At 45.6% G+C, this 10,788-nt stretch overlaps 1 protein-coding gene across 1 annotated transcript in view; it reads right to left on the reverse strand.

The window, feature by feature from the left end:
* Positions 1 to 5,407, reverse strand: part of UNC80 (unc-80 homolog, NALCN channel complex subunit) — a 124,160-nt gene extending 118,753 nt beyond the window's left edge. The window contains exons 1-2 of the mRNA XM_059476229.1: positions 5,270 to 5,407; positions 3,926 to 3,974 (exon numbers count right to left, since the gene is read on the reverse strand). Coding sequence (XP_059332212.1) covers positions 3,926 to 3,974; positions 5,270 to 5,361 — 141 coding nt within the window. The 5' untranslated portion in view covers positions 5,362 to 5,407. The remainder of the gene's footprint in view (positions 1 to 3,925; positions 3,975 to 5,269) is intronic.
* Between the last annotated feature and the right edge of the window lie 5,381 nt (positions 5,408 to 10,788).

Raw genomic sequence — 10,788 nt, forward strand, 5'->3', positions numbered from 1 at the left:
GGGGCTCACTGAATCCTTCATTCAGCCAAGCCAAGCCCTACAGAAGCCAAGAGGAAGGTCAGTGCAGAGGTAAGCAGTTCCCACCCATGTGTGTGAGCAGGACCAGCTCCCTGAAAGGCCTGCCAAGCACCAGTGCTGCCCTTACTGCATTGAATCGCCTCACCTCCAGCACAGAAGCCAAACCATAAGCCCACACCTTATTACAGTGTACAAAGCTGTTCAGTTTGCAGGGCAAGGGGAGGGGAAAAAAAGAAATCACTGGGAACACCAACCCTATTCTGAAGTGTGGCAGAAAACACCTTGTTGCTCCCTGGCTTTCTATTCAAGGTCTCATTCCTGGGTACCTCAATGGCATTAGGTAGAAAGTCCCCCAGCAATTGCCTTCTGCAAGCTCTGCCCCACTGTCTGCGTGCTTCAGAAACTCAAGAGGCAGCTAAGCAGTTTGCAATTTTATCTTTAAATTAATCTTGTATTTATCACAACATTTTGGGCTTCAGAGCCCTTGTGAAGATTTCCCTTTGTGGTTAGCCACCACATTCTTCTGTTCTTTCCAGGCCTGAGCAGAAAGCAAAATATTTCTGTACTACAATGAAAGATTAGCTTCTGGAATAGCTTATCTGATCAGAAGCTTCTGACACAGAAGTACCACACGTGTCCAGAAAAAATGCAAACACAAAAGCTGCTGTAAGGAAACCACTGAATGCCCAACAGGAACATGCAGTTCTTTGGACAAGCCTTCCTGAGGAATTTGCCTGGAGTTCTCTCCAGACACTCAAGATGCAAGGTCCTGTGTTGTTCCTGAGCCTCCTTTTCAGTGTGTTGTGACTCTTCTCGTTCAGGACCTGCTGCAGGGGCAGAAGACCTAATTCTCACTCTGCAAGAACTAAGCAACCACTGGTCCAGCTGAGAGGAGCTCCATGCTCAAACAAGAAGGCTGAATGAGACTGTCTGAAAAAGCTCCCTGAGAGTCAGAAGACAGACACTGTCATGCCCTGGGTATGTCTGGAGCCACAGCCTCAGGGCTGCAGCTTAGCTAAGAAAACAGCTACCTACTTACAGCAGGCTTGCTCAAGCCTGCAACACCCCCCCACACCAAAGGCAGATAAAGAACATCTGCCAAGGGGATAGTGAGGGAAGTTGGTGCCTTGGCTGGAGAAACAGGCCCTTTCAGCAGGGCTGTGTGTGTGTTCAGCTCCCTCAGGACCACTTACACAAGCATTTTTCCTTTTAGCCTGGTGGTGACAGCTGTTTTCACAGGGAATGGTGGCCAGCCTTGTCTGGCTGCCTTCCCACTGCTGCTGTTCTCCTTTTACCTTCACGTCCACCAAGAACCAAAGGTGCTGCCAAATACCTTGTGACCAGGATCAGCCTGTGGGACACTGCTCTGTCCTGTACCTCTTGTCTAGGCATCTCCAGGCTATTTGTTCCTGTCACAGCACATGCCACAGCCGAGACACCCATGATACAGAACATCACCACACAATTTCAAAAAGCTTCACCCCATACAGAGTAAGATCATGTCACTTTAGAAGGCTGCAAGCATCTGCCCTCCTTGTTCTTCAGCCCAGCCTTTTATCCCCTGCTGTTGCTGCCCTGCACCTGTGTGCCCTCTGTTCCCTTTGGTGGTTGGTCAGTGCCCCTGGGCACTCCATGGCTCGTTCCCTTCAACAGCATTCACCTGTCCTGCACAGCTGTGCCCACTGGGGATGAGGCTGGGCCAGCCCCACTCCCAATCACCACAAACTGAGCAAGGAAGAGCTCCTGGAAAGATCCAGGAACCTGGGAGTTCATAGTACAAGTGATGGCAAGGCTCCATTGTTTAATAAACAAAGCAATAATATAAACATTCACAAGTAGTGAAACACAGATGCCAAACACTTTACTCACAGAAATTCAGTTTTCTGCAACCATATCCATTGGCTGGATCAAAAAATAAAGGTGGCCTCTTTCTGAACTTTGTTCCACAGCTATACTTTAATTATCCATAATATCAAAACACGTAATTACATTTTCAAAAACAACAAAAAACAAACAAAACCAAAACAAATGAATAAAAAAACCACAAAAAACCACCACAAAACCCAGAAAAGAAGGAAACTTGGAATTTGCAGGATCCTCCAGAAAACATTTGAGTTCCTCCATGACCAATGCAAACCAGAGCAGGAGGATTCAAGCCTCAGCCTATAGGCATGCCTACAGCAATGCTGGCTAGAGAATTACCAAAGGATAGACCAAGTAACAGGTGCACAGGATTTTTAGGTACACTAGCCAATACAGGGGTGTTAGATAGTTAGCAGGAGGTTTCAGAAGACAAATCAAGAACCTGTCAAGTTCCAGAACCCTGTCTCACCCATGCCCGCAGCACTGCTGTCACACTGGATAATACAGAACGTGTTGGTATGGGCACATCAGCAGGAAGAGGAAAAGGATGAAGCAGAAGGCAGCAAAAGTCAGTTCAACCTGTAACCCACAAATTCCTCAAAACTAAGTTCCACCTTTGAAAAATTTCTACCATAATTTAATGACTACGTGAAGAACCGGAGAAGAATCAAGTTCCTCATCCAAGAGGTAGAAATTTATTGGATCTTTATAAAATGCCTGCTATCAGAGCTCCCTTTATCTTGGCTGAATGATGTAATTTCTGTTGTCTCACAGTTTAGGGTTTTTTTTGGGTGTAGTTTGTTTTTTTTACACTCAGTAAATTCCAGTATGCACTCCCAGAAGAAAGATGCTTTGGAATTATCCTCAGGGACCTCATGCCAACAGCACAGCAGGAAGCAAAGGGAGTTATAGGCAGAGAGGCACATCACAGGGAGCTCTGCCCCTCTACCCAATAACAACAGGAATGAGCCCACAGAAGGAGCCACAGCCCCAGGTTAGAGGTGCTCCACTCCTGGTAAAGGACATAAAACAACAAGCTCCATTATCCAGATATTGTCAGTGGGCATTAACCAGTCATCACTGCTGCATATGTTAGAATTTAACATTTTACTCCCCTACAAACCAAGCCAGCACTCCTCTATCTCTATCTGGTATCTAGCAAAAACTCTGAAAAATTTATGGATTTCTTAGAAGAAAATGACTCAGCAACAGATAAAGCTTCTCCAGCATAATGTCTTGTGAGAAGGAAGTCAGAAAATTGCTGCAGAGAGACCTAAGAACTTTAAACTATTAAGATACATGTCCAGACAAAATTTTTCCACTCTGTCAAGTTTGGCTGCAACTGACTAATGTACTTTAAGTAATTCAAAGACTAGCAACCATTCAAGGAATTCTCAAGTTCTCTAGATAGCCATCTTATTTGAACTTGCTTCAAGTCTTCATTTTTCCTCCTTTTTGGCAGTAACTTGAGGCTTTATTTGAAGTACTTTTAGAAATAATAGTTATTTATATCTGCATAATAGCCTCTCCTTAAGTCTGATAAGATATGCTCCCTCTAATTTCCAGCAGAAGTGTTTCCCATGTTGCACAATAGTAAAAGTATTGTCCAAAGCCTGTTAATATTGTTTAGATTTTCCATATTATAAGCTTGAAGCACCTTTGGCAATCATAAATTGAAACTATATCAGTCTCATGCAAAAAGCACATCCACACAGGATGAACTGCAAGGTTAGACCCAGACTGTCACAGCTCAGTTTGTCTATGTCATTATTTATTTCATTACTACAGCTTTACTAATGAAATACTTATTACTAATATCCAAATGAATTATTTTTGTTTTGTCTTAAGATGGGCATGATATGCAGATTCTCTGTATGGGAACAATTTCAAATCCTTCATGTGACAGAAGTACAAAATGAAGCTGAATGGACTAAGCCCAGGTCTGGTGCAAGCTGAGCACCTTGCTGATCAACACTGTGGTCAGATTGATCTGCATGAAAACTCAGTGACCAACAAGCATTGGAAAACAGACACATGTACATACCACACAGGAAGCTTCATATTGTTTCCCCAGTTTAGGTCTTAAAAATGCACTGAAAGAAAGGATAAGCAGCATTAGAGACCCAGTACATCAACATGTATTTTTCTTAGTTATTTTTAGGATTCTTTTCATGTCAGAACGTTGTCAAAAGGCTGACAAACTCATTGTAAAGGAAGACATAAGCCAAAACTATGTTCAGATACCTGTTGATGATATCTGCAAAATGCTTTTATGTTTTCCAGAAGAAGTGCCCACCCTGATATGCCAAGAGGCATTTAATTCAGCCCACACATTCCCAGGGATAAAATCTTCCAGCAGACAATTTTCAGCCATTTTACTTCAGTGAAATATTTTTAACATATCCTGTATAAAATTAGTTACATGTTACCAAACTTTGCCTTGCCTCTATTTTAAGCCAGAGATCAACTTGCCAGCTCCGTATGAAATATTTTTTCTGCACAGCTGCTGATGTGGAAGGCTCATGGTGAAGTGCAGGCCTGTATGCTGTATGTAGAGAACATTCACCCTCTACCACTCTCCTCCAGAATGAGATCAGAGTAAATATTAAAAAAAAAATAATCAGGTCACCTTACTGCAGTTTTTATTTTTTTTTTTATTTTGAAGGACACTGGCTGTGGCATGAGGGGATTTTGTGACTGAGGCCTTAAATTAGAGCCACAACCTTCAAATCTTCCAACCTCCCCCACAATGTTTTCAATCTAGAATCCTGCTAGGACAGGAGGCTGACAGGACTCAGAAGGAACACAAAGCACTAGATGTACATTGAGCTTGCCCCTCACACATGTCCAATCCCTCACTCTGCAGCCCTGGGAAATGAGGGGAGACTTGGATATCTCTGTTTGCATGCTGGCCTCTCTCAGCACAGATTGCACTTCTAGGACAGCTGCAAATACAGACAGAAGCACAGCTGCAGGTCTGGTGCAGCGCTGAGGGATGCTGCCTCTGCTACAAGGGCTCCTCCATGAGTTCTCTTAAAGATGGGGGATGGAGGGGATGGGGAGCACGGGACAGGGATGGAGGGAAAGGTGCATGGACAAACAGACATGGAGGGTTTAAAGTCAAAGCAAGACGCTGCCTGGGACTGCCTCTAGGTTTAGCTGCCTTGAGACCTCTTCCCACAGCCGATACACACTAATTGCTCTATATTGAGTTTAAAAAAAAAAAAAAAAAAAAAACAAAAACAACAAAACACGGTTGTTTTTCTTCTCACGGCTTCACATTGCAGCTGCAGTAATCACTGCATCCTCCCCGCCGCTGGGGCAGCCCGCATCCCCTCCGCACTCGCAGTGCCCTGTTGCAGCCGCATCCCAAGCGCCCCGCTCTTACCTCGTTTGCCTCCACAGGAAGGTCTGGATGGGCAGAGGGATGCCGCGGCCACTCTCCTGCTCCTGGCCCTCGGAGCTTTTCCTTTTCACCATGGTGCCGGTGAGAGCCGCCGCAGCCTCAGCAGACGCGCCAGCCGGGATCTCCCATGGCCGCCTCAGGCCCCCGCAACTCCTCACCCTCTCCCCTCCATTGCCCGCAGCCCGCCCCCTCCCTCAGCCCCGCCGGTGCAAGATGGCTGCAGAGGAGGCAGGGAGGAGGAAATTAGGGGGAGCGAAGATGTCCGCGTCCTTCGGCTTCCTCCGAGCCTTCAGCACCTCCCTCTGTGGCCAGCTCCCGGTGCCCGGAGCGGGCGGTGCCGGGGGAGGGCGGCGGGAGGAGGCGCCGCCCGCCAAACTTCCCGCACAGCAACAGGGCAGCCCCGACAGAGAGAGGCATTCCCGGAGCATCCCAGAGCCTGCCGAGCCGGGAGAGACCCTCCCTCCCTCTATCCCCCTTCCTATCTGCTCTTCTTCCTTCCCAAATGGGCTGAGAAGGGAAGCAAGGCACAAGCCCCCCCTGAAAGTGCAGGTCGGTGATTGCGGGAAATGGGTTTGTGGAGCCGGAAAGAAAGCTCACATAATGTGTGCATCTCTATGCAAACTTTGAGGTAAGGAATGCCGACCTAGAAATGCCACGGAATGGGACAGACATTGCTGAGGCAAATGAAACTAGAAACAAGTTTCAAAGGATGACCTTGCAAATAAGACTTGATACTTTGGAGAAATAGAACTATCAAAGATGCATTGTATCATGACCCACAAGAGGTAATTCCAGATGATTAGATGGTTTAAGGCATTTACAGCATGGCATAGCTAAAGCTAATAGGCCAAGAAACGCTTATCATGTACTGTAATTAAGAAATAGTTGGCTTCTAATTGTGATGGAGTGAATTTAACATCTGCATTCTCACTCTTCACATGAGACTGAAAATAGAATAAAAGTTTTTAAATCTCTCTCCATTACCCCATCTCTGGGTCAGAAAAGGGCCTAATCCAACAGGTGGCGGGAACAAAGGAATTTTGGGGTAGTTATTCCACAGATTTTTCTTACACCAAAGAGCTGAGGCAGAGATGGAGAGGATGGGAAGAGTCAAAGCAGATTTACTGGTGCTTCCATTTAGACGCCAGACTGATTTGACTAATACAAGCACTTGTTGGAGTCAGGTTTGCTAGAAATATTTCTCAGGCACTATCAGATTAGGTCTCCTTCTCTACCTAAGAATGTAAGAGGATAGTATACTACAACAAATAATTAATAGAATAAAATGAAAGACCAATGCAAATTCACCCCAAACAGTTTTCACAGAAAAAAAAAGTGACATTTGGTTGCTTATATGAAGACTCTTTAGAGGAAACAAATAGCTTTGAAGTTCAGGATTATTTTCCTTACTCTCTCTGTGCATAGCCAGTCATAAGCCATTTGCAAGTGGAAGTTACACAGCCCAGCACTGAGGGGAAATTAAATCATTTGTTGGAATTTTGTTTATCATTACTTTGTTGTAATTGGAAATAGAACTGCAGTTCTAGTCAAGCTTGCCATTTGAGTGCAGCATGTTGCTGTTCAGCCAGTCACAAAAGGCACATAAATCCCTTTATTTGTACAGAGGTTTAAAGTTCTGATGCAAAACAAATCAGAGAGCAAAGGAAGCATTATCAACAGCTGGCTCTGTCACAAGAACTGCAGGCATAAAGAGGCAGATCTCAAACCCAGACAGGCCATGACCAGCACTAAACCCAGGACGTGGCAAAGGTACTTTACATTAAGTTTGACAGTTGCTAGAGACAAGTTTTGTTCTCACCTTGTTTTGGAGACAATGCCTACCACCACAAAGCTGAAGCAATCTGTATCTCTGTGAGTACAATTAATTGCATGTGTAAGAGAAGAAGAAATTTTAGCATCTGGAAGATTTTATTTATCTCTATACTGAATTTCTGCTGGCAGCAAAGACTTTCAGATTTGCAGTTAGCATTTGACCACACCTAAATACTAACGCTACAGCGGATGCTACAAAGGCAAAGTCCTGTAAATGAGCCCCTTGCCTTCCCTTACAGTTGGGAGAGAGAGGAAAAAAATAGAATCTTCAGAGAGGCCATCATAGTAGGACAACAGCAGTGTCCTGAAAATTCACCTGTGCTCTGTTCTCTAGGCTACACTAGCACCTTGGGCTGGCACAGAAACACAGGTCAGTCTGCCTGCAAAAAGATCAAGACTACTGCAAAAAGTCTCTTCAAAATGATCAAGACTACTGCAAAAAGCCAAAGCAGGTGAGGGAAAAGCGGAGAAAGCTCTGCATGACTGCAACTCCTAGCCCATGCCAACTGCTTAGTCACAGAAGATGCCCATGACACTAACCAGCCATTTCCTCTCTCACTGCAGGCAAGAGGAGTCTGACATGCCTCCAGATCACAGGATTCTGCTTGATCACTCCTTTATTCATCAGACAGTTGTTTACAATCCAGCACAGCAGGATTTTAGCCTTGATCCAGAACCAGTCAGGGCTGGCAGGATAGCACAGAGTGGGGACACAGAGCAGAACCTGAGCTTGAAGCCCCCACCCCACACAGGAGTGCTCAGAGCAGGGAGCTGCTCAAACCTCACTGCCTTGCACTTGTTTCCATGGTTATGCTCTCCAAGTTCCCACTCCTAATCAATCCCTGCTGTACACACTCCTAAGAATTCACATCTTATTTATCTGAACTCTGTGTGCAGAATCCAGCCTCTCAAGAGCATGTCAAGCCATTCTGTTGTGCAGCAGCCTTTCCAAGAGCAAAGCTGCGAAGAATTCCTAAATGCAGGGAAAAAAACATTTATTTGCGTACATCCTCGAGATCTTACTCTTCCACTGGCTGCCAGCAGGCTTCTGTCCTGGCTGAGCAGACCCATCATGAAGGAAAACCCTTTCTCTCTAGGGACAAGCAGTCACAGAAGATCAGCACTGACAGATGTCACTCTTTCTACCCTTTCCCATATGGGTCTGTCAGGGAGAAGGAATGTAAAAATTGTGAGAAGCCTAGGAAAGCCCTGTTTTTTCTTTAAGTGCTTTTTAAACATTTCTACTAAGGTTATTCAGAAGTCTCCTTCACAGGTCTTCTAGCTAGCCCTGCTCAAACAACAACTGTGCTCAGAGACAAGGATAAATAAAACTACAAGGATTCCCTAAAATGACATATTTTGCTGCTGTTGCTGCATGAATTCAGGCAGGAGTGGACTGCAGTTCAGCTGGATAAGATTCCACAAGAACAGTTAGATATTTAATCCCTCAGCCACATTTAGGTAGAGCCAGTAGAGTACCACAGCGCTCGTACATCTGGGAATTCTGCCTCAAAACAGAGCAGAAGCAAAAGCCCTCCACACCTCACACAGAAAATTACTGCCTTTGCATAATGTTCAAGCAACAAAACAGATTCACATAGACATTTTACTTCAGTTCCATGCACTACAGGCATAGCTAGATAGGACAGGATGGGAGGGAACAAAATCCTGGAGATGCCCTGGAGGGATTATCTGGACAAGACTGGGGGAAAAGAAAAAAAAAAACAACTCAGTTTTCACAATCAGATTATCATCCCTTGCTCAGGACTCACCATGCTCTGGTAGTAGATGAAAAACCTTTGCTTCTTTTGGGGCAAAAAGGCAACAAACCTCCTCCCCTCAAAGCCTGCCCCACCCAACATTTTTTATCTTCTTCCTAGAGAAGGAAGTGTAGCTCTCTTGAGCCACTGAGTCACCAAACATGCCGTCCTCTCTGTTCCTCAGAGAGAGCTGAGCACCTCCTCTCCAGCATGCTTCTCTGTCCATAGCAAGAATGCTGACACAAAACCAGGTTTGGGAATCTCTCTACCAAAGCCACGCTGTTTTACAATCCCAGCAGCTGGGACTTCTGCATGGCTAAACAGCTCTAGGTGGAAAGCCCTCTGCCTCTTATCCATGTCTCACCTTCTGCCCTCCTCCTGTACAAGGAACACCCCAGGAGCTGAGACAGGCACAGGATGGACAGATGCTCTGTACCTCTAACAAGCATTGCAGCAGGATTCCTCCCTTTCAATAACAAGTAGGTAATCAAGATTTTGTTCACAAGTTCTACTCATCTCAATGCTCCAACGTCTCAGCACAGGTCACAGTTGTTTACAAACACAATACACAGAGTATCATCACACAATTTCAGAAACATTCAACCCACACAGAGTAACACCTCACCTCTTCAGAAGGCTTCAGGCATCTGCCCTTGTCCTTCAGCCCAGCCTTTTATCCCCTCCTGTTGATGCACTGCACCTGTGTGCCCTCTGTTCCCTTTGGTGGTTGGTCAGTGCCATGTGTCTCATTACCTTCAATGCTGCTCACCTGCTTCTCACAGCTGTGACCAATTGGGGATGAGGCTCAGCCACAGCCCCACTCCCAATTACCACAAACTGTGTACCTCCACTCCATCACCACAATCTACTAGTAAAATGATGAAATAGATCACCTACCACATGCTGTTAATAAGACTCAACAATCACAGAAATATCATCTCTTCCTTATTCACTTTGAAAGGGACAAACAGGTTCTTACCAGCTGTCCTCAACCATTGCTCTAGCTGTGAATACTCAAATCATTATTTACCCTTTTGTTCTTAGCTTCTTAATGCTTTCCCTTTCCACAGAGAGATGATGCATTAGTTCTGCCTTGTACCTAAGCATGCTTAGGAGGGTGCTGCCATTGGATAACTAATGGCACTTGATCATTCCTCCAGGTCATTTGACAACATTTACTTAAGGACATTGCAGCATTGTGTGTGAAGTCCAGCTTGCTGAAGGTTTGGGATACTTAAAGCACTACTCGCCTGTATTTGACTCTCATCTAACAACATGAAAAGGGTCCTGCTTTACTTTCCTTTACAGCTTAGCCATCCTGACTCTGACAACAGCAAACTCCTGCTGTTGGCTTCTCTGACAGACCCTGACTGCTGCCCATTCCTGCTGGAATATGACTGCAAGTGTTTCCTGCTGCCTCTGACCACAGGCTTTTACCTGGCTCAGCTGTGACTGCAGGCTCCAACAGCAGCTTGAACTCTACCAGACCCAGGCTGACCTCACAGCAGGTCTTCTACAGCAGCAACTCTCTCCCTTGTTTTGTTCTTCTTTGTGTCTCTCTGGATTATTTCTTCTTCCTTAGGGCTCCTCTTTGTCAAGGCTCTCCCTGGTGGCCCAACCCACCCCTTTATCACACTTATTAGTCACAGCTGCAACCCATTAAGGGCAAGGCTGCTTTTCTTTGGGAATTAGTACAGCTGCGACTTATCAGGGACAGGTCCCTTCCAAACTGATTTGTGATTTCTCCGTTCCACCCAGAGCACAGAGCCGCACTCTCCGGGGCCGGAGTTCAGGCTGGTGCTGAGCATCCGCCCCGGATCCATGATGACACACTCCAAGCACCCCTCAAAGTCTATGCTGTTTCCTGGTTAGTTTCCAAGACAGATCCAAAAGCTCATCCCCATGCCC

The sequence above is a fragment of the Ammospiza nelsoni genome, chromosome 7 (assembly GCF_027579445.1).
Source record: "Ammospiza nelsoni isolate bAmmNel1 chromosome 7, bAmmNel1.pri, whole genome shotgun sequence".
NCBI classification, from domain to species: Eukaryota; Metazoa; Chordata; class Aves; order Passeriformes; family Passerellidae; genus Ammospiza; species Ammospiza nelsoni.